Genomic DNA, 24,829 nt, shown 5'->3' on the forward strand with positions numbered 1-24,829 from the left:
AATTTTCTTCTCATCCGAAACAAAAACCTGTGGTGTATATTTGTAGTCTTGTTCAATATGTATTCTACAGTTGAATGAATACTTGTCCATATGCAACAAGACATTTTTCGTATATTTCCTTGGTCAGTGCTGACTTTGACTTCATGTTTTTTAAAAGATGTCTACATGTATGTACAATAGCGTATAACTCCCCTGTCCATCCAACATCAGCCGTTCTAGAGGGCAGAGGCCCTCCCAAAATTTCCCAGTCTTACTCAGTGTGCTGAAACAGTGTCTGTGACCATCTCTCTGGCTGATTACTCTACGCTCGCGGGATGTCGCGCTTTGCGCACCTGGGCGTTCATCGTTTGGGTGTAATAATATTCATGGCTCACTTTCAAGGGGTGCAAGTAAACTTGTGGCTGGCCGATACTTGTATTGGAGTCTGTCCTATGAAAACTAGGGCTCTATTTTGTAGTTTCTACGTTCTAATTTTGTTACATAGAAGTGTTTGTCTTTCAGTCTCGGTATCCGCTGAACATTTCTTCAGAATCATCCCATGAACATGCCCCCCCCCTTCGAAAAGATCAGGGTGTAGCCTAACAAAATGAATGTTTGGGAATTGGCGTATATATTACAATTTTCTCTTCATGGCAAAGCGCCACGTGTACTCAGTCACTGTGACAGCACAGACCTAGGGAGCTTCTCCTCAGGGTCAAGTGGTGACCATGATTTTTAGAGGATAGGATTGGCAGTGGCATGCTGTCAGCGAAATGATAACGGGAGATCGTTTGCATGCAGTGCATGCACTCAGCGTGGACATTCAACATTCATCATTTTCATGCCAACGAAGAGACACGGGCTTGCACGAAAAAGCACTGATAAACCAATGCTGGACTCGACCACCGTGGAATAGATCGTGAATATTTATTGTAATCCCCGTTGAATCAAACAGGAAGGTCGAAACCTTAACCGGTACCATACCACGCTTGCACTTCGCATATGTGGGGGACGGCGCACACGTATCTTGAGTATTCAGCAAATTCCCGAGGACTAATCATGCTGGAATGCCGCAGCAGTTATTACGTCACCGTCAAGAAGGGGAGAAAGCGAACAGTTAGGAAACCAAAGCCGCTCCAGACCAATCAGGTAAGAGCACCCCGCCGGTACTCGGCTCGTCTGCAGCATGGCTGAGAATTACCATAGAGCTACAAACCCACTATGGAACTACAAACACACTATGGAACTACAAACACACGTACGGAAAACCGGCTGCAGCCCATTTCCATCTCCAGTGTATCGGTTGCAGCTATTTCGTTGCGGCTCGTCTTCGCAAATACACATGTGAGCTGCATGACTTTCGGACGCTGATCGGGAAATATTTGGCCCCCTTTTTTTGAAAACAGCATGGTTTGGGCCCGTTTTTTTTTCTTGGTATAAAATACGAAGACATGTAGCTACCATACATAGAAATTTTAGGGGAAATGGAGCAGCATTTCTATGGGCACACAACTAGAATAGAATTCGTGTCATGTTAAAAGTCATGTAGAGTCTATACCGAAAAAGGTTCATTTACTTTGGAGTTCGTGGGAGCGGAGCGGACGCTGGACCCCACGGTTCTGGGGGTAAGGCCAAGGGGCCAAGAAAAAATCCACCATTATGACCATGTCCCCCAGAAATTGCAGTTGCAGCCCATTTTATTTGTCATGTTTGTTAGGCGTAAAACGATCCGGTGATAAAATTAAACAAACCCGTACCTTTGATGAAACAACGTGCAGATCATTAACCCTAACACTCCTCAGGGTTTGTAGCTCTATGGTCCTCCAACAGGTGAAGGATTGAGGAGGGTTAGGGTTAAATGACTGTGGAAACATAACACGGACCCATCCGGAAACAAACTGGTTGGCCGTTAGACCATTGTAACTTCGCTGGTCCTTCGGTGTGTATGGACTCGGCGAGTACACAGGAAAGTGTACGATATCAGGATAAGAAATCGATGGTAAAAGTGACGGATCGTCACTCCACGATCTGGATCAGTTGCAGAGTCTGGTCGTAACGGGCTTTTGAATCCACGGTTATCTATAGGGTTTCATAATACGATGATCGAGCTGCATCAGCAGCCATGGTGATGACACTGGACGACAAATGTTTTCCTCTTGCGCTGGAGGGCCGTAATCTAAGTTATTGGACCACACAGGTCGCTGAGATTACAATGGTCTATCCGGTTCGTAAGTGATTCGTCACAAACGTGGACGCGCCACGATTTGAAGGCTCCCATGGGACGATCGCTGAAGTTGCTTGCTAATTTCCGGTTCCATGTAAACGGCGACTAATGCATGTAACTCTATGTGCAGTGCATGTGCAGTGGGCGTGGTTTAAACCGATGTGACGTCACACTTGCGAACTGGATAGGCGAGGTGCTAGTGCACCAATAATTTGTGTGCATACTGCGCTGTGATCGGCAACGCCGGCTGCATTCATTGGTGCGTCAGGTGAATGAGAAACCAAGGTGATAGATAAAATATAGAGTACGTGGACTGCTCTTTCCGCACTCCTCGAGTAGTCTGGTCTGGTGACTGATAATAGTGCCCGTAAGCCATGCAAAAAAAATGGTGGGTGCCAAGCTTCAGTAAGTCTGCAATATGTATCAGCCCTGGCAAAATGTTGCAAACAAAAGAATTTAGATACCACCTGCTGAGATGTTAATTTATCTCCTGCCCTCAAAGCCATACTGCCAGTTGAGAGATTGCTTGACACTGTTCCAGTGACCAGAATGAGCCAATTTGGTACTCGAATTGCGCATCCCTTTGGCGCATATAAGGTCAAAACACCAGTATGTCGGGGCAAGGTCCGCCACTGCCGTATTCTCACTTCCGCGCACTGAGTAAGTTCGCTGGGCCAGGGGTCAGATCTTCCCTTCTGTATTTGCATAAAGGCTTGTTCGTACCTAGTGTGGAAGCCCATACGAACGCGATCAGAAATTCACCCCTGCAAATTTTGCGAGAGTTGAAAGGCCGACATTTACTTACGAGCGAATATGAAAGCGAAGCGAATGGGACGCCATGAAATATTTGCCTCAAAATTTTGCTCGAGTTGGAATGTGTTCAACTTCTGCCAGTCGACAGCGCAAATATTTGATCAGATGTCACAAAGTTGCGTTTGTGTTCACTCTCTTGAAAAATTTCACAAAAGTTCCCAAGGTCACAAACGGAGTCGATCCTATCGTCATCCCCTTCACTTCAGGGATCAGCTTCGAAGGGTAACTGCCAGCGAGATGATAACATAGCAGAACGACGCACTCTGCTGTAACATACTTCAGCATCCGTGCACAGGTGTATTGCCAACTGATGCAACGCGTCGTTGCTTACTTTGTGGACTGCCGCTGCAGTTGTCAGTAATATTCAAAGGCATACGGAATTACACACTACATTTAAATACCCTATCTTTCGTGTGGAATTTACTGTAAATTAGATAAATGTGTAGGATTCTGACACGGTTGAGGATAGGTGTTTCGATTGGTATTGCGTAATCATGGGCGAGATCCAGGGGGCGCACGCCCTACCCCGTTTACTCCCCCCCCCCAAAATAAATAATAAAAAGAGAAGAAAAAGACGGGGGGAGGAAAAATAGGTGGACCCAGCCCCACAAATAAGGCAAAGGCGTAAAAGACAGCAGTTATGTTTCCAGATACCCAACCTCCCAAACCACCCCTGAAATAAAATTTAGTTCACGCCCCCCCTAAAATCTTGGATCCACGCCCCCCCCCTTCTGGGTCCGCCCCTGGTAATTATGAATAGTTGGAGATGGGGTTTGGTGTAATTACGACTGAAGTTAACACAAGTGGCTCGGAACTGGTATTACAGTTTTGGCCTTGTCGTTTGAGAACTGTTCGTCTCAGGAAATGAGACGAAATGTGGAAACTTCTATACTTGTAATAAGACAACTTAATGTTACTGCAGTCAATTTTGGATGGTCAAAAAGTCAGAATTACCACGGTGATGAAGATGTAGCAAGGATTATGTTTCATTTTATCTGTTTTCGAACTGTTCATTCGGCAGATTTTGCGGTCCAACTGGCTGGCTTGCTGACACAAACGCCGTTCCAACTAGGAATTTATCTTTGAGACACCAACAAGCTATAGCAGAGGTACACCTTTCTGGTCGCCGGGCTGTCACTTTCACATTTGGCTACCTTCGCCAGACTCCACTTGCCAGCTACGCCCATTTTTTTGGAGGAAGGAGGGATTCCTCTTGATCCAAGATGGCCGCCATCGAGGTAGAGAGAGACCAGGAGTTTGATCTTTGCGCAGTACTATCGTCCGGTTTTGACTGCAACGAAAACACCACCATACCTCTGCCTGAGTTTACGCCTTTCACGGCGTTCAAGGTGGCCACCTTGGCCACCATGATCATTTTCTCCACCGTGGGCAACGGCATCGCCATCGCCGTCACCTGCAAGATCCGCGGCCGGCGGAAGTCCACTGTGACCACGCTGATCCTGAACCTGGCCCTGGTGGACCTAGTGGTCACCTACTGCCACATGCTCTTCCACATGGTCTGGTACGCCGTCAACGTCTGGTTGGCCGGCGATGCGCTGTGCAAGATCGCCAAGTTCTTCTCCAGCTTCGGGCTGTTTGCCTCCTCCTTCATCACCGTGGACGTGGCGCTTGATCGGTGCCTGGCGGTACTCAAGCCGCTGGGCCAGCGCCAGAGACCGTTCCACATCAAACTGCTGATACTGGCGTCGTACCTTCTGGCCACCCTCTTCAGTATTCCTCAGGTAGGTTGCCTTTATAATGACCGGAAGCCATTACTGCATTTGTGCCCAGCTTTTGCAGAGGTGCTACGCGCATGTTAAATGCCTGTCAGACTACAGGATGTCGTTGTTAGTGCCAAAATGCGCGCGCATCTCTAGGTTGATATTCCGGTTCGTTGATGCTGCACCTTTCCACTTAAAGCCTCGTCTTTCTTAGAATGAGACGCAATAATTTGGGATGCGGCACGGACACATACGTCAAATGAGACACGTGTGCGTTACATCATGCGCGCAGAAGAAGTGAGCACCGCTCTAATAAACATGTCCATTTTACACGATGTGCCAGTGGTAACATTGGAATCCGACTACATGCAAAGTTGACGTATATTAGCCAATGCGCACTCTTAGGCCGTGGCTAGGCTGAAACGGCCTTCCAGAGCTACGGCTAGGTCTTCTGTCTGCGCGTCTCCGCGCATTTCCAATGGTTTGCAGACCAAGGCCTAGCTCTAGACAGCAGACTCGGATGCATCCTTCTATACTCAGTAGATGCGTAATTGCCGTCAGCAACGAACTGGATAAGAACACTCGCAACATGCGCGTGTATTTTTTAAATGGCGTCTCCTAGGATAAGCGCAGGCTTTGTCGTTTCATAGGAAGGTGACTACTGTAAATCATGGACTTACGAGCGTGGATACAGTGCTAGTCGACTACAATTTCTGAATTTATTTGTTTCTAGAAAGAGCTTGCGGGAGTCTGGTTGCACATTTATGCACTTAATGGTTTTTTGGTAGACTTGTGACAAGTAGATTTGCATATTATGACGTTATTTTCTGCCTTGTTTTTCTATCTCCCAATCCACATTCAGTAAATATGTTCACTATATTCATAGCATCAAGTATTAATATAATGACTTATCAGCATTCCAGTACAATGCTGTTTATTTTTTTATTTTTTTATTTTTTTTACTTATTTATTTTTTGGTTTTCATCGAGCCCTCAGATACATTTGAGTGTCGTAATTACATGTACCTCTTTGACGCAAATTATACAGAAAGTTTTTCAATCAGTTCCCCCGGAGATAGCAATTATTTTGTTGTCCTCGCTATGCATTTCATTTAATTTCTCGCTTGACAAAGAACCTTTAGGTATTCTGGATATTTTACCAGAGTTGGCACCTTTATTCAAATGTATATATCGTGCCAAATACGAGGTCAATTCATACGAATGACATTGCCACTTCTAGCGAAGGCGGTCTGTGGCGCAAAACCTGTTGGCAGTAGGCTTTCGCTTTATATTTGTTTTAGCTCAAAAGTGCGTCATATCATCCTCAGCCAAAGCTACAGCTTTTTGCCAGACATAGAGGGATCCCAATACGACGCCTTTAGCGTCGATCTGCGCACTTCCGCGTTTGAAAACGAGGCTGTTTGTGTCAGTTTCAATTCTTAATACGATCAGACGATTGAAAGTAAGGAGTCAAGACACAAATACATAAAAGTATGTTAAACTCAGACTTTTTAGGCTGCAAATTTGTGTGGAAGAGTTTTCAGGATGACTGGACACGTGAAATCAAAAGAAAAAATAACGACAATTGACCGCGAACTAACGTACCTGCGATGATCGTGTATCTTGTGCAGTGGGTGTGGTTAAAACTGAAGTGGCACCACACTTACGAATGGGATACTGTATGTACTGTGTCGACTCCGCGGGCGCGCAATGAAGTTCAACACAGAGAGCCTCGGTTTCGATATGCACAGAAGGCGCTAATGTGAAATCCCTCTATTTCGCCGACGGTGGCAATAGCGCTAAAGTGCCATAAAGGACCATTGCAGTTACACTGAGAGACATAAAACAGAATGATATCCTAGCCTACAGTGTTGGCGTTCCGGAGACCTAACATAGGCTGTCTCAGTGCTCGGACAGGTCAATCTTTCCACGGTCGAGGGTGACAGCTCACGAACTGACCCCTGTCGACCTGCAAGCACTTACTTGCAACTCCCGTGGGCTCGAGTCAAAATATCCCACAAGTTGCCAAATCCGCTTACTTCACCTCAAACAAACCTCAGACTAACCCGTAATACCTCAGCGCTCACCCTTCCCGCCGTTTATGACTATTTACCCAAGTCTAATGTTGGATTCCTCGGTCGTGCTCCCGACTTGGAAATCACATCACACCCGCAATCGTGCGCTGTCTTCATTGGTTGTAAAATCGACCCTATAGCGCTGCTGCGATTACGCCATGTCAACATGTGTTAAATTCAGTCGATAAAGACTATGTGGGCAGTGATGGGAATGTCACACTTTGTACCCTGTCGTGACAAGATCGTCGGCACTGACGTCACAGATTTTATCGCGCACCTCTCTTCTCCGCCATGTTTGATGTTCGAGCGTGCCCGGAAAGGGCAGCGACTCGTGCGTTTATCCTTGTCTTGCAATTTGCAGTGATGATAGCAACAGTATTTTCGTCAAAGCACAGTGATAAATTGCAGGACGTCATTCTTTTAGCGAAGCATTCTTCCAGTGTTTAAACATTATGAACAATGCCGTGAAATTAACTACTAGCGAGTTTACCGGCTCAGCAGTGAAGCATGACAAGTTCGATAGTTGACTTAATAACATATAGAGCATAAATAATTTAACACATTGAAAGCACATAACCGCGCGTTGTACGTTGGAAGCTCGAACAGATGGACCTTGAATATTTTTTTCAAGTGTGGCAATGACATTTTCAATTCAATTCAATTTAACTACATTCATTTCCTTCTCATGGCAAAATACAGGTACTAACAATGTATGAGCTAAATAGGCCACTAGAGGTGGCAAAAACCTTAAAAGCTGAGCTCGTATCAGGCATGCCATTACAAGAAACAAACAAGACAACACAAAAGAAACAACAAAATACAATCAGGGAAAACTTTACACAAAATGAACATCAAATAAATGACCCCAGGGACTAGAAATGCATGAAATCTATTGCATAAGATAACATGTAACGTCTGAGAGAAATCGGTAAGCTATTTCATAGTTTCGGTCCGGAATATTTGATACTGTATTGAAATGCAGATGTTCTATGTTCGTCGTTGGCACCGCATATGCAAAAGTAAAGTGTCATTAATGGCAAATGCAACTGCATTATTTTCCCACGCCAAGATAGATTGGTCATGTGTATCTTTGCCTGTCGGTCTTTTGAGACACGCGATGGCATAAACATCAGCGTCCTCCAAAGCAGTTCTTTGTGTTTTTCCTTCTCTTGCCAGCGCTTAGTTACCTGAAATCATCAGCAGTAACCGTACCAGTAAAATGGTACCTGAATGGTAAACGGCCTTAATGCATCTTATAAGTAAGCGCGTGCGTGCTTCCCACCCAGCCTCGTCCCCAGGGGGATACTTACATCCAGTTTGGTCTCCAGTAGTACCCTCCTGAAAAGAAACGTTGTTCCTGCATGTGTGCTGTCGATACCGTAACAGTGAGGGAACAAAATCGCGTTTTTTTAAAAACAATTTCGCGTATTTGGTTTCACATTTGCAGTAAATTACGTCGTGTGCTTTCCGTTTTTAACATTCCCCCGTAGTAGATGTGAGGGGATTCTCTGATACGCTTTGACCTTTTCTAGAGAAATCTGAAAAGGTCACGTATAACTTATGAATATGGATTAGATTCAGTATAAAATGTTTGACCTTTTGTATGGATGAGAAAAATATGGAATAGGCTTAACCAATTGGAATGAGCTTTTGTTGGACCAGTTTGATCTTTGATATAGACGAAAATGAGTGTGGAATAATTTTAAGGGTAAAAGGCTTTAAAAGGGTTTTAAAAGGTTTAAAGTTAAAATTGTCGGCACAATTTGAAGTTTTATACGGATGACAATGAAATGTTATACATTCTTAGATGAAACATGAATGTTATATTCTGTCAAACCCTATGCGTGTAATCAGGGAGCCACAAGGTTTGAACAGGAATCTAATCTACGGAGGCATAAAGAAAATATTGACAACGACGAGGAATTAGACATGAATGCAGTTCACAGTGATTTGGAATCCGTGAAGGAGGCAGAAGACGACGAAGCCCCGGATAGACGGAGATGAGTGTGGTTCAGAATCGGAAGAATTGTTACCTGCCAAGATTGGTTGGGAGAGGCTAAAGTAGCCAACAGAGAAAGTGGAGTGAAAAGTATGGCAATATGCCAAGATGACAATAGACTCATCTCCATCCGAGGTTTCGTAGCCGTAGCATTCAGCCTTCGGTTTTCTAGTGTTTCAGTCTCCAGACAGGATTTACCGTACTTACTGTAGTTCTAAAAGTTTAAATGCAAAAAGCCCGGCTACGCCAATGAATACCTATCACTTGATGCGCCTGGTATGCAGTTTATCTGGTACAGACCTAAAGAGTACCGAAGAGTGACGCCATCTGAACCAGGAAATGTAGTGCAAACAAATAGGAGTACGCACTCGTGTTATTCACACGCTGGTTTTTGCGCTGTTGCCTTGTTTTACACGTAGTTACGTGCGTGACGTATTCACTTTGGTGCTCAAGTCTTCTTTTCATGGTATAGGCTTAGATCAGTGGTCTGCTGATGGAAAGAGCGTTGATACATCGTGTAAAATTGCCTGTCAAAATGACACTGATTCTGTACCATCTAATTGTATTCTACAGGACTGTAAACAAAAGCTGTGGACTGCGGCAAGCGAAAACGTACGCCTTAATATATGATGCAGAACGTTAAAAATAGTATAGCTTATATGGCCCCAATATAAATGTCGACTTAATTGTGCAGAAGAAAAATATGACCGTGCCCAAATTGCATTGTGACATTCAACTCTCGTGTAGTTTATCTAGGTACTACCATCTCACTGACACAGCGGCCAAGATGTTTCGTCCTTTTTTTCACTTTGCCTTCTATGGTGTCCGAGGACATTATAAACAATGGAAAACACAATGCCATGGTACACTGACATACGGCCATGTGTTTCGAAAGGTTTAATTGCTCACATGAACACAGTTTTGGCCCTACAGTGCATAAACTGCGCAGCTCTTATTTTCAAGCACATTGAAGTCACAAAGGTTTTCTACAGTTTGCTTGAGAGTTCGTTATTGGGCTTTTTTTTTATTTAAGCCCCTATGGACGCAACCGGTCCAAAAAAGGACTTCACGACGCAGTGCTCCACCTGTTGTCCCACAAGCCAACTCAGTTATATCGCATAGAAGTCATCAGGAGGAAAGGCGGCAGTCAATTATCCAAGGTGGCCAGCCTCCATGGACCGCAAGAAACTGTTGTTCGCCAGCCTCCACCAATGCCCATGTACCAATCCTGCCGGCCGTGAGAAGTTTGCCTGACGTCGAGCAGGTAACACGCACCACCAGGACCCTCCTGTTCGTGTCTCAGAGGAGCGTCTTTCCCATGAACCTCTCGCTACTGCTGAATTGCTCTGTGAATGATTTAAGCTCATGGGGTCACTTACTTTTTACTTGGATTGGACAGGCTTATTAGCACAGCTGCACACCTCCTTACTGTTGAGATCCCATGAGACTGTTCGTCCGGGCCGCGTGTCGCTTCCCAAGCGAGATCGAAGAGTTTTGAAAGAGGGCGCCCTCTGTGATTATGCATTATTCATAATTCTGTCCGTGGCTTTAAGGAGTGATTATATAAAAAGGTATAAAGGTTATAAATTCACCGGAACTTGGCAGTCAATGTGTGGATTGGTGTGGAATACTCCTTACTTGAAATCCTCCGTCTCAGGTTCAAATCCCCTCTTCTGTTTCACAACACTTTGTTTAAACTTGTAAATGACAAGTGAGAAAGGAACATTCTCACATAAGTTTGGTTTTTGAGGTCGAGAACAATGCATGAAATTTACATGTAACAGACCAATCACAAGACAGGAAACCAAAACCATTTATGAAGAAAATCGCGTCTGGGCCGTAAAAAGCCGTTCAGGATATTGATTGAGATACCTTCCCTGACTATGGTACTCTTTCGAATCTTCAGGACGCCACGTGTAAACCAGAGCGCTCCCCCCATTGGTATCCACGATATTTCCTGATATCTTTTTCAGTGGTATCGCGATATTCCAATATGTTTACTGGAAGCATAGATGATGATATGCTCTCCACACATCGTCGACCCAAGATCATGGCATTCCAACCTCGCCGCTTTAGACGGCCTCTCAGCCCGTTGATGAAGTCTTCTTCGTGGATGACAGACTATAAGTATCGCCCCTTTGGGCGATAGCCTCGTCGTAAAGACGAACGGGGCCCGGGCGGGCGGTTGCTCCGGGGGACAGTCACCTGCACTGACGGTTAATAATTGGTCGGCAGGGACTCTTGAGGAAAAAAAATGCTCGCGTGGGCTTATTTTGTGTGGGATTCCCACTGCCGATGGCTACAGGCTTGGCCTGCCAGTGAACTCCGTTGTCGATTTCATGACGATTTTTTGGCAACCGAGACGCTGTGTTTCCCCCGCGCAGAACAACATCGGGTAAGGAATCTATCAAGTCGTATCTGCAATTACAGTGAGATCTGTTGCCACTCTACGGTACTTTTTCTCATTATTTTTCACCTACTGGATGGCTCGACTGCGCTGTGCTATATCAGTCGATGCTGTGAGCAATCGCAGACCTTACTAACCTTTTCTACAAGCATCTTCTACAACCGTAAATGCAAAACAAAGGATGATCGCCTGGGGCTTAATTACCGAAAGATTGTGTCTCGAGATCGAGCGATCGCGCAGAAATTGACCAGTCGCTCAGATCGACTGATTGCCCCTAACGTCATCCCAAACTCTTATCTGGGGCAGCGGAATTTCACAAGTTTACCCCCCTTATCTTCAAATGAGTTCTTTTCCCTCATCAAAATACCCAAGGTTAGCCTAAATAATTTATCATCAAACCTATCTTGGGATTAAGTGACACGGTTCTTCGCGGTAGCCTTTGTTAAAATTGCATTTCTCTTAAATAATTGCTCCTAGGAGCAAGAACGGTGCATTTATAATAATTATGTTGGGATGCATTAAGTTGTCTTTCTGAATAAATTGAACATCGGCATTGGCTCTTAGCCGAGTGAAATTCCATGGCTTGTACATGCTTCTGCAGTACCGCTGGCTTCTTGATGTAGCTTGCGATCACAAGGGCCCTCATAAACCAATCCATCAAACAAAAGCTGACGAGTTGAGACGGAATGAGACCATTAGTCATTACATTAGTCATTTTTCTTTTTTTACTTTTCACAGCGAACGGCCGATTTTTGGCAGGATTATTCGCAGAAGTAATTTATAAATTTATATGGTAATCGACTTGAAAAGTATCGTCCCAAATTACAATTGTAAATAAATGAAGCTGTTGACATCCCTTGGATCGCCCATCATGGACAAAGTGTGGTTTTTAATTCTGAAAGATGCAGTGGACATTTTGTATGGAATGTTCAAAGGGAGGAACTGAACACCTATTGTCCAGTCATCGCACCGCTGATCGACGTTTGCTCTGAAATTGCTGTGAAACGTTGAGTGTTGACCCGTCGGTATTGCAGAGTAGATGTGCATCTTGTACGAGATACCGTCTCTCGAGGATACCCCGTTGAGGTCGCCCGCTGAGTGGCATAACTGGGCCGAAATAATCCCCTTTTGCCAGATAAATTTGAATACTTGGAAATCTGGTACACTGAGCTATCTGATTGCACATAAACACAATTTGAATTCCCAGGCCCTGTTGCTATACCTCGTGATTCGGGGCAAGCCTTTGCATGTCGACCACCATCTTTAGAATGGACTGGTTCCTTTGTGCCTTTCTTCACCGTTGAAAACAGTGTATTGGTGCAAGGCGTGTCTTTTGTATTGCTATTAAGCAAAACCTAAGCATCAGTGTTTTAGTCTGGAGAACGTAAATTGTTATTTTCACTTTCAAGCCCAACAACTGCAGGCTGTAAACACTTAAAAAATTCAACGGGGGGGGGCAGGTGCAACCGGGAGACACCGTTGGGACCGCTTCCCCCCCACCTATGCCCTCCGAGTTGTGGCAGTCTCTGTTTAATTGACAGCCCTTGAAGAACTTAAGTTGTTGGGTACGTATAGACTGTGAATTTTTTTTCACAAACCATTAGGCAGTGACCAGTTAATTGGTATATTCATTACTTGAATTTTATCCCCCTCGGGATTGGGAGGGAGTTAACCCCCCCCAAAAAAAAATTACAATCCAACAGATTCTGCTTCCAGCTTGAGATCCTCATTGTGACCCGTCACCTGGAACGTCATTGTGCTTAAAGAACATGACCTCAAGTATGGCTGCCACGTGTGCGAGCGTGAGCTGTTTACATACGCACGTCATCGTGGCGTCACCACCCCCGCCACTGCTGTGCTTCATTGCTACAAGGCTGGCGAGCCAAGGATAGATTATGCTCGCGTGCCACGTTTGCACTGTGACCGAAGCACGGAGCGCTTATCACGAGCCGTTTGGCTCAGATAGATTTCTGGAAGGCCGTCTTCCTGTGTTGTATCCTGAGCGCAGCGTGAGACTCTCGACAATTTTGAAACGAGTAAGAACTAACACAGGAAGATTTCTTTCCACAAATTCATAAGCTTATCGGGCGAATCCTTGCGTAAGGTCGAAAACATTATCAATATCTTGACGGATATTGACCAATTTTTTTCAGTTTTCCTTCGTACAAATGTAAACAAGAAGCAAACACAAATTGCTCTAAACCTCATTATGCACCACTTCTCCTGTTTTCCTTTAAGTCAGTTTAACTGCTAAGAGCTATTTTCTGAGCCATGTAATGGGAATTTTATGACTTAATTACATATAGGCTAAAAAAGCCTGGATTCATTCACATGTTGCAATGAATCTTGGCTTCGTTTGTAGCAGTACAAGAGATAAATATCAACATTTGTGGGATTTTGCGCACGTGAAAATTCTATATTCATGAGCCAAATCGTAATGTCATCCAAGGCCGAATAGGAGTGTTTCCATTGCTTTGTGTACAATGAGTGTATTACACTTTTCTTGGAGTGGGTTTTACTTTATATTTGGTTTCACGTTAAACAGCTTGCTTGGAAAATGGTGGTCGCCATTAGTTCTTCAAAATATTGTTTGTGGGTGATTTGGAAGATTTGGAAGTTTTCCACCGTCTCGTATTCTTTAACGACGACATCAAAATAGCGCCGTCGTACATACGTTGAAAAAAGTATTTATCTCTAAGAATTGAAAAACTAGCACCTGCTTTTCACTTCTAGTGAAGTGCTTAGATCTTGTCTGTATTGTATCACAAAGTTACATGCATGGAAACAAGTTGAACTAAATATCCACTGCATGTGTCATTTGAGTAAAAAATTAAAGTTCGGAAATGATTCTGTCTTATTCACACAACGCATAGGCCTTTGGTATCTGTGTAAACATTTTAATGACCACCAAATGAATGGATATTACTCACATACAAGCGTCTATTCACCGCACAGACAGGAAAATAATAATGCCGTGTCCTGATTATTTCGCTGGTTCGCCCTAATTTTGTAGTCCGTCCTCACTAGATGATTTAGGTCGTCCTCAAGAAATGAGGACAGCGCAAAAATATTAATAGCTTTGGTCTGGTTTTGCTTCCACTGTGCCCCGGGTATTGTGCGGCAGTGAGATCGGTGTCATATGAGATGTGGACTTTTTTTTACTTCACACGGACTCCCCGTATTCCATATCCCTTAGTCGTCCATTGATCGGTGCACTCAACCATAGGCTGTACATTCATTGCGGACGTATTTCGTGAAGACCAGCACGCCGCCCGAGAGCAATGCTAACTGCATACGTCAGGCTTAGAGAGCGATCTCTAAACTAATCCGATTAGACGCACCGCACTTTCACACGCTTCTTCAGCTTGACGCGCGCGTGCATTTGGCAAGTCTCGGGAGACCGTCGAAGCCCTGGCATGTTGCGTTGGGCGCACAATGATTTCACGATGGTTCTTCAGTGGCATCGTATTCCGTAAGCTGCTTGGGTCCCACCCATCACCTTGACTGATCCACAAACCTCTGAGATCTCACAATCACATCCTCCATGCATATTCTGTCTTTTTAATAACGGCCCTTTACGTAGACTTCACTGCAAAGAAAGTTTAAGCACGAAATACGTTTAGTTTATTGAAAGGCAATGTTTGACAACAGAACATTAACGGTTATAGGATTCAAACACGTCATGTCTCGATTCTAAATAGGCTATGTTTGCAAATTCATAACAAAGCTTGGTTTTCTAATGTGGCGTGTACCTTTGACGCCCATTTCGTATGTGGATGTACCCGCCGTTCTCGCAAAATGTTTCGGTCGCATCGGTCTGAAACTTTGCAGAGATGTAGACCATTTGTGTCTTGGTTTATGCCAAGTTTCAACAGAATCTGTCTGCTTATAGTAGCAGAATAAAAAAAAATCTCAATTTATTCTTTTTTAAATCCAGCCTTTTTATTTGAAAACTAATTCACCAGTCCCGTGTGCTACAGTAAACGAAAAGAGCTGCATAGTGTGCACGGCATGTATTTGAATTTCAATTTTACACAGATGTAGGCGTAGGCCTACATGATAGAGAAACTGTGACCGTCGTTGCTGGCAGTTTTTTATCCATTTTTTTTTATTTTATTCAATTTGAGCAGCTTCAGCTTTTATCAGAGTAAAGGTTCCTGCTCTGCACTTAGAAATTTTGCTTTGTTGATATTGATCAATCTTGCACGGTCGACGGAAGAATCGATCCGTTTCGTTGTGCAGGCCAGTTCGTGTTGGAAGTCAACCGCTGCAAACCGATTCCCCATGTCTCTTCACCGCCGATTGTCGTCTGTACTTATTATAGGCATTGTTTTCAGGCAGGTTGGAGCCCCCGTCCGCTCCGATCGATTTTGTGACATCGACCTTTTTCCATGTCCGGCTTCGGGTCATCCCTCCCATGGTGACTCAGTGCCACGACTTCGTGTGCGAAATGGTTGGCGCGAAAGCCAACTATTCAGATTTGGGAATTTTTCCGTGCAAGTATGTACGTAGCGGAGAGTAAAAAAAAACCTCTGTTTCTCCTCCCCATTTTAAATGAAACTATGAAGTCTTCACGATTTTTCTTTTAGCGTCAAATTGCTTGTATTTTTTTCTTTTTTTGTATAAAGGCATAATGGATAATTTGCTTGGGAATGCCGTATGTTTCATCGTTACACCTAATTACGTGTAGTGCAAGGTAAATCCCTCTCTTTTTTGTTCCGTGGTCGATCGAGAGTGGCAAACTTGCGAAACGTGATCCACGCCGGGACTGTTCTTCCCGATGGCGGCATTGTTGACTCAACTTGTGGAGCGCGTTGAAGTATTTCACGGACGGGCGGGCAATCCCCCGTAGTACGGTGCCACGCTTTTAGCGCGCAATATAGTCTCTTCAGTTTGCACTGCACTCCAGTGCCTGTGGTCTGAGGTGCTACTCGCCGCCCGCGCCAAAGAAGGAAAAGCTTTTTGCTGACTTTAATGGATTCGCTTCTCCCAACAGGGCTGGCCCGACAATGTGCTCCAAGTGTGCACCCCGCACGCCGATTCTTCAACAAGCCTGGCTGCCAAAAACAACAGGGATATTTCAATGTTACCTTTTTGTAGTGGACAGAACAGCTTTTAAAGGACGTGGGGGGAATTGGGACAGTGAACTTACAGTGGCAAGACACGTCAAACGTCTTAGAATTTGGTGGTTTGATATTTGAGTATTTTTTTTTCAATAGACGCGACGTTGTAGATGACAGGAGCAACAGTGCGTTAACGTTGCAAATGCCCTCGAATATGTATACCTGTACCGCTAAGTCGGCACGTAGCGCGCTGAACACGAATCACAGTGTGTCTTTCGTTTGATGTAAACTGCCTTAAAGACGCTGGGCCAGCTAGTCTCTCTCACAGGGTGGTGTCAAGGTAACAAAAAACACTTTGCCACGATCGTTGGAGGTTCATTCCCACTTTGCTTGCCCATTAAAAAAACAACCGAAGGAAAGAAACTCGATAACCATTGCTTATGTAGTAACCCCAGCATCAGAAAAACCAGTTATCTGCATTAGGGCTCAGTTATTCCCAAAATGGTCGGGTTTTGTCCACATTCACGCAATATTCCGTCATTTCATACCAAATGCCAGGTGAGAGAACACTGCCAAACTATTTTTTTAATAAAATGTTCTCTGTTTTTTCTCCTCTTTGAAGTTGTCGACTGTACGGCACCCCGTATACTTTTTAAAGTGAAATTGGTCGGCCGTCCCCTCAGCAACTGATGTACCTCCCCGGTGCAGGGAGGATGCACTTGACGTGCTTAAGATCCCCCCCCCCAAAAAAAAGGCTGCAGGAAGAGATAAATGAGCGGTTTCCGCGCAGGGGAAGCCATTTAGGGAAGTGAGCCCCTCCTGTAGCTGTGACTTCCGCGGAAAGTGACAAGTGATGGGAGTGGTTTATCAGGATTACGGCGTGGGGAAATCTACCACCAACTTTAAACGCCGGCAGGTAGAGCGTTCTGAACTGTAAAGCAACCACCTTGTGGTTATACACAGGGAGCCGGGGAAGCTTGTATAAAGCGTGTCTTTGGTAGCTTCCTCCCGTCGACATCCACGCCATGCAGTCTGGTTTCCACTAACCTGACGGTACCCCGACTTCTCTCAGTGGCACACTTGCTTTGCGCACTTCGAAGTTCGAGCGGGAGGGATACACGTCTATGGTATACGTGATAGGGATCGTTGCGTCCTTAGAGACTAGCATCCGTCACCTCCGCGTTTTGTCGGCAACAGTCACACACCTGTCGGGATGTTTGTTCTAATGAAGTGTAGAAACAGATAGCACACTGTTAACTTGACCAATTGGTGTTGTCACGATAAGGATTTTTCTCATCGAGGCGGAAAAAAGTTTGAGAGTTATGACGAACTAAATGAACTGATGGTATGCAACTAGTGACCGTCTTTCAGTTTGTTTGTATTCATACACATTGCTAAACAAATTAATCCATGTAAATTCATGTCCAGATATTCGGCCAGTCTGGGGGTATTTCATTTGCGAAATAATACCAACATTGCTCGATACATAGACTTAAATAAAAACATGGGTCCCGTGTATGTCTGTCAACAAATGATCCAGGAAAAAAACGGCATTTGAATTTCACATACCGCATTCAAGCAAACCACACGAACGGTAAAGACAAGTGTACATCTGATCGCCCATTCCGTGAGAGTGTTTTCATAACTGGTGCTTTCAAAGGTGAACAACTGTGGGAAAAAATGAAAACAGGAGAATTTGGATCCTGCAGTACCTTTTTTTGCGCGGATCGAACGGCGACTCAACTCCCCCGAGACGGTTGTTCTTGGGTGTCTGACCGTAGGCGTGAATGGCAAGTGTCGTTAATGAACCGCGTATTGATTTCCCATGGGAGCCCGACCCGGCGCAGAACATGAAGGGAGATGGTTGCATTGCAGATCCCCTGTGCCTTTCCAAGAAAGCACATTTATGATTTTTTCCCCCACCCGGTAACCAGATAGGCGCTCCTTGGAGCACACACATTTGGGGCACATGCCCGTCGCATTCGGGCAACGCGCAGCTTACAACATCCTCTGCCTTGTGCATGCAGCTGGGTCGTCTTTCGGCTAGATATAGAGTCCTGGCCATGTAGTGCGCCATATGAATCCCATACAGGCGAATCGTCTTTTGTTACTTCAGCTGCATGTCTCTGTTATCGTTATCGGTCATGCATTATCTCGCTTCATCCCAGAATGCTGTGTCGATATGCCCCGCCCCTTCCTCCTTTAAGTGTCTCTTACTTTATGAAATCGTATGACGTTGGACTCGGAAAGCAATCCCAACCTATCTGTCCACTTCTTCCCCTTTGTGCAGCTGTTCGTCTTTCGGGTAGAGCACTGGCCGTACGACCCGGACGTCGACTGGTGGCAGTGCGTCTTCTCGAGCGACCTGAGGCCGCCCTACGCTGCCGTCTACACTACGCTGGTCGTCATGGGTCAGGTCATCTTCCCGCTGATCATCATGTTCGTCGCCTATGGTCTCATCTATAACAAAGTGCGCCAGAAGATTGTCATGAAAGGTGATTCCCACCCAGAGATCCCCCAGCACCCCTTCCCCTACCTCCTGTATCTCCTTCCTTGAATTTCTCCCATGAATTGTTCATAAATAACAATTTTATAAAGAGGTAGGTCGTTTACCGACAGGAATATGTTTAGATTTGATCACTCGATGTTCTCAAGAATACTTCAATTCTGTTCCCCCGCGGTTCGACCGCTGTTTCCCCGTCTCCATTCCACGTTGTTTGGTTTGATGGTGCAGTTTTTTATGACCTTAACCATTTTTTTTGTTTTGTACAAGAAAGACCATGATTTTACAAGATTGCGATTGACAGCACGTGCGATTTACTTTATGGTGCTATGTACTGAGTACAAAAGATCAGTAATTTGTGGAATATTGTGTTCTAGATGACAAAACTCTTACTGAAAAAAGCCATTAAAACAATGTCACATTTTATTACTCTCTGAAGGCAAAACACACTCGTTACACCCGTTAGAGTGGTGCCTAGTATGGCTCTTTGAAAAGAGCAATGGCTAATTCACCCCTTCAGAGTGGTGTTGACCCTGGGTTTGAGTAAAAACACTCAAGAGAGTGCAGACTGCATTTCAAAAGAGTGAAAGATCACTCGAAAAAGAGTCGTCCCTCATCTGGCTCTTTAAAGACGGAAATTTTCATCAACAGGTCGCTTGGCCGCAATGACGGTAATTTATTGACGCTGACGGCTGTAACTTTTCTCCCCGCAGAAACCAGCGAGAATCTTTCCGAGATGCGACAAGCGCGCTCCAAGTTGTTCCTCCGGGCCCAGCGGCGCACCATCCGCATGGCCATGGCCATCTTCACCGTCTTCACCCTCAACTGGCTCCCTTACGCGTTCTTCTGCTTGTGGTACCTCTGGTTCCCCCACAACACCCTCCCAGACGCTGTATTCGAGATATCTTTTCTTTTCGGCCTCACCAACTCCTGCTTCAACCCGCTCATTTACGGCGCCTGCAACGTGCGCTACTGCCACAAGATCTGCGCCTGCCTGGGGCTGCGGCCGACCTCCAAGTCGGTGGAAACCAGCCACTCGGATGGCCGGTCCAACAACAAGACCACAATGTACTCCGTCCGCTGGCAGTCCTCCAAGAGCGCCAACAACACGACGCGGGCGGGCAACAGCAGGAACAACAACAAGGAGAGCCGATGGGGGAGGACACAAGCGGTGCCCCCCGAGAAACAGCAGATGATAACAACCACAACTTGATCCAAGAGCCCAGCGTCGTTGTAGGGGAGGTGGGCAATGTTATCGGAAACGTGTATATAATAAGGCATTGTGGGTCCCTACTTCATTGCCCTCTGTGGACGGGAGATAATTTGACGTGTTTAGAATACTATTCGTCAGATCCGACGAGATGTCATCACATCGATGGCTCTGCTCAGGCAGAGCTTTGTTTTGTTCGTGTTTTGTTTTTGTTTTTTTTTATTTTTGCATACCGTCTGCGTGGCACCACACCAATAATGCCTGCTAACCTGCTTGACATTCTCATGGCTTCATGGCATTGGATGACGAAGAGAACGTTGATATTTTGTGTGTCAAGCAAAGCGGTCAAATATTATTCAACACCATTCTACATGTACATAGTTTTTCGTAAGTATCTTCTTCTCATGTCACAAGTCATATGTATTTGATAAAATGCTTTGTAAAATGAAAGCAAAATTAATAAGTTTATTACAAGGAAAAGCCACCATCTTTAAGAAAAGGGCACCTCTCGCCAGTCTGAAAAATGAATTTGATTTGTCGGTACAGGATGAACGAACTTGAAGTATGAATTGCGATTGGCCAATACTTGCTCCAGACCTTGGAACTCACACTCATAGCCCAAGACCACCGACCCGACTACCCACTGTTGTTAATGAACAGGCTTATACAGCTGAATTATGTAGCTTCAGCATCGTTTTGTTGGGTCATGATCACAAAGAAGGAAAAAGGGAGTTCGGTCGAGCTGATTTAAGAAATCTAGTCGGTATGAGCAGAAGTATTAGTGCTATGGGTGTTTGGGATTCCAGTCCTAGACGGTTCTTTTTTATAACATTTTTCCCTGTTTTGTTGTTCTTTCCCATGGTAAAATATCTATGTTGAAAGATTATCAGATTAATTGCCCGAATCTGTTTCATTTCAGTTTTTTTTAGTCGAGGACAGAAGTGCAATCCATTGTGTTCTCGGTCAGGTAATATCATAATATATTTCGGCCATGTTCCTAACGTGGCATTTCTGTAAAAGCTTTGTTTATTAACAGGGACGGATTATCGGATCGGGTGGACCGACATGTGGAAAGGGATGTATGTTTTGTCGGTACACGTTTTCCATCAGGTTGGGCATAAAAAATGGACTGCTTGTTTGTGGTCCAGTCCCGTCCAGTTATGGATGTACGGATCACCTTGAAAATGTTGTCTGAAAGCTAGCCTGAGTGGATGAGAGTTTAACGTGAACAAAATGCCCACGTGCAATTTGCTGATTTACACAGTATAACCTTTGATGGGCCTGTGGAGTTGACAGATATTTAGTATAGCTCGTTAAGTTCGTCTTTAAGACCCAGTATCTTTTTACCCAATTTTTGCATCGTCACTTGACAGTTGTTCCCGGGTTTTTTTTTTTTCCGGTTGACTTGAATTTCCATATGCATATGAAAAACTGTGACGTCATCTTAAGCAGAGGTTTCCATGTTGCAGCTTCTCTGTCATCCAAAGTTTTTATAATTGTTTAGTTTGATTTTTGTCTTTGGTTTGGTTCTGAGTTTTGCTGCGGTCAGTGATTTATTTTTATTAATTTTTTTATTATTTTTTTTGGTGAGTATGTGTTTCCCCAAGGCTTCATTGTTCAGTCTTTACAAGAAAGTCAGTCAGGGAGCAGGATACCTGTATAAAAATGTTTTGGTGAGGTATATTTTGGGTTCATAATTTCTACAAGATACAGCAAATCTGCAGTCGTTATGGGACAGTATTACTCTTCTGAAAAAGGGAACTTTAAAAGTCAGAACTAAAGAAGGTTAATCCAACATGGCTCACAGGAACAGATACTTTCCGAAAGTGCGTTTCATTGTGATTTGATCTGACCCGATTCTGATAGTTTTATGACTTTTTTTTTACAACGTCAGCGTTGTCGATCCGGCTGGGGCGCACTGCTGTAGGGGTCACACAAGTTTTGCACATGACTTTGAAGAGACCCGTGGTAGTTACTGTTTGACGGGTATAGCTTAAAGAGCGAACATTCCCACCGTCGCGTCTAATGAACTCTCGGCTCACGGTCATGGCTCGCGACGCCTTGTCATCCATTAAAAACGCCGGAATCATCCGCCATCAAGAGAAGGATGGCAGTGCGCCTAGCCAAACTCCACCGTCGCAGAGAAGATCAAAATTTGCAACGCTTGGCACCCCTCGAAATGAAAGATTCATTGAAGTGAATTGACTCCTTGCAAAAGTATGACGACCAGAGTGATCAACTCCCAAATAACCTTTTCCGTTCTGCCCATCTCAAGGCAGGTGGGGGGGTCCGTCTGCCCCCCCCCCCCAGATCTCGGCCGTCAAGTCTTCAGTGGCATCTTGGTGCGCATGTACAGACATTAATTATGAACACATCTGTGAAAAATGTAAGGTTAAGTCAACCATCGGCTTTGTTGTTATGGTAATAATAGTCGTAATGATTGCCCATGGACAATGATTGAGTTTAAGGTTATGCAGATTTTATTGTAGCAAACAGATATGTCGTAGATAGTGGCGTCGGGACGCTTGAACGCTTCATCACGGAAACCGGTTGGCATCGAGATTCCAGTATTAAAGTAAGATTGGAGTTGTTTGTGCGTTAATTTCCATTAATTTTTTGTCTAAAAGCGAAGATTGTATGTGGAAATGTCGGCAGTGTAAAGTTCGGAGACTTTTTGCACATTTTTTAGGATAGTTTTCACCTTTTGCACACGCTTCGTATGTATCGCTTGGGAAAGTTTTTTTCACAGTTAATCTTGAAGTTAATTATTTAAATAACCTTGTATTAAGTTTTTCCTTTCAGTTCGCAGATGCACTGAACAAAATAAAACCCCGATGGCCCGCCATCTTTTAATTTCGATACCGTGACCATAACGCAGAGATAACAAGTCGAAGGGCAATCTCTTATATAGCCAATTTAACGGCTCTTTACCCTTTACGTTTCAGTCAAATTTGTTCGGTTATGAAGTAACAACGAGCAAATATATTTCCTGCAGGAATTTAAGGGAGTCAATATAAGAGAAGGGAGTTGTAGTTGTTGCATGGCTGCCATCTTGCAGACTAGCGCTTTTGCTCCACAGGGTATGCACAAAGGTTTCCCTGTGGAACAAAAGAACTGCCCTGTAAGATGGCTTCCAAGCAAAGCCTCTATTGTCAGAGTTGGACGCCTCGAGATTGTAAACTGAGAGTCAGACGTTCCTTGGGCTGAGCGAAACGGCTGACTTATTGCGTGGCGCTCAGGGAAAGTCTCGTGCGACCCACCGCGCTCCAGGCAACCGTAACCGCTGATCAGAAATGGCAGCGTGGCTGTTGATTGGTCGATTGCTGTCGCAGTGTGAACATCTATTAATGTGAATGTCTGTCAAGACATTACAGAAGGATTGGACCGTAGCTAAGATGCTACACAAGGTAAGACGTAAGGTCCAATGTATAAACTGCATCCTTGATGTCGCATACATTAGATTTATCCCATCCATAATCGTATTCCACAGTAAGACCTTAAACTACACCTCAGCTAGTGTCGCACAAAATGTCAAAGGTCAAATTAAACTTAAGTGCATAAATGAAAAGTGCCGCCCAGCAAACTTGGCCACGAAATAGCTGTTTCTTCGAATCTTTAAGTGCATGACTATGTGCTTCAGCGTCCAAACAAAGAACGCGCCGGAGCTGCTGTCCACATTTGCCGCATGGTCCAACGGGCGGTGCTGTTTTACTTAGTAACGGAGTTCCACTTTTCTCCAGCTTGTTTCATGCCTCTTGGGATTGCTGTCTTCCACATTCTGTCGTCCAGTTCAAGAAAGGGGCAGTGTTGCATGCGCCATGTTTGTCATCGCCTGCAAACACCGTCCAAGGAGTTGGACATGTCCCCATTCTCTGCATTTGAAAAGTGGTCGAGTTTCGAGCGCAGAATATGAAATGACGGAGAACCCGCAGCCATTGACAGAATCACCACAAATTTATCACTGCAATCAATTCTCTTAAATTTCACTTCTTACCAAGCCATTGTTCAGTGTGCAATGCCCCAAGTGTCTTGTGGCGCTACCTTGTCTGGTTATTCAACTCAAGCGTTGCGCTGTCATCGCTATATCCTACCCAGGCGCGGTGCTCAATGTCCCCAGTGGAGCGTGAATAACACGCACGCTCGTTGATTTTGTATTATACACCTCCCACATTATGTGATGCGTTGTGTCAGAGACCACGTAAAGTTAACAAGTCATGTGAATATTGATTTTAAATACAAATATTTTGGTTCCTTGTTATGCACTTTGTACGTAAGCTTGTATTCGGGGATGACATTTTAACCAGGTTATTGTGTATATTTTTTTGTCAAAGTGTAAATAAATCGTGGACGATTGTCGACAAAACGCATATGTATCATAAAAAATACACCGTTATGAAGCACAGTTGAGCACAATTGAAATAATTTATTGTTGGTGGATATTTTAGTACAATAAAGAGGACGAGGTATATCGATACACTTCGAGAAAACTGTCACGTAGTAATGGGATGTCGTGGATCAGCATCGCTGTCTGGTGTGCCTTCTCTACGTTGTATGCCAGTGGCATTTTTAATGAATATTTTGATATTATACCTGCATAAATCCCCGTGATCTGATTGGTGGATGGTTGATCACATGTCATTGATTTATTCGTTCTATTCCACGGTACGCGTTGAATAGAACTTCATTTCACTTGACTGGTTCCCGCCCCCATTCGTGTCTTTCATTCCCAGTAAGAAGGAGGAAACGAATGTATGGACGGGAACCAGTATAACATCGCGCGGTACTAGTTTATTTGGTGGCGCTTCGGGCAGGAATCTGTAACACAAAATGATTATG

At 44.5% G+C, this 24,829-nt stretch overlaps 1 protein-coding gene across 3 annotated transcripts in view; it reads left to right on the top strand.

The window, feature by feature from the left end:
• The window catches only part of LOC110984148 (gonadotropin-releasing hormone receptor-like), a 62,402-nt gene extending 37,922 nt beyond the window's left edge, over positions 1-24,480 (top strand). For 2 of the 3 annotated variants that reach the window (XM_022243984.2, XM_022243983.2), the window contains exons 3-5: positions 4,038-4,758; positions 18,571-18,775; positions 19,497-24,480. In XM_022243984.2, coding sequence (XP_022099676.1) covers positions 4,240-4,758; positions 18,571-18,775; positions 19,497-19,996 — 1,224 coding nt within the window. In that variant the 5' untranslated portion in view covers positions 4,038-4,239 and the 3' untranslated portion in view covers positions 19,997-24,480. Of the gene's footprint in view, positions 1-934; positions 1,129-4,037; positions 4,759-18,570; positions 18,776-19,496 lie in introns of all 3 variants that reach the window. The other variant, XM_022243985.2, reaches the window with a different exon arrangement.
• The last annotated feature ends 349 nt before the right edge of the window (positions 24,481-24,829 follow it).

This window comes from Acanthaster planci, linkage group LG05 (genome assembly GCF_054643075.1).
Source record: "Acanthaster planci isolate LZ-2023a linkage group LG05, COTS_SCS, whole genome shotgun sequence".
Taxonomy (NCBI): domain Eukaryota; kingdom Metazoa; phylum Echinodermata; class Asteroidea; order Valvatida; family Acanthasteridae; genus Acanthaster; species Acanthaster planci.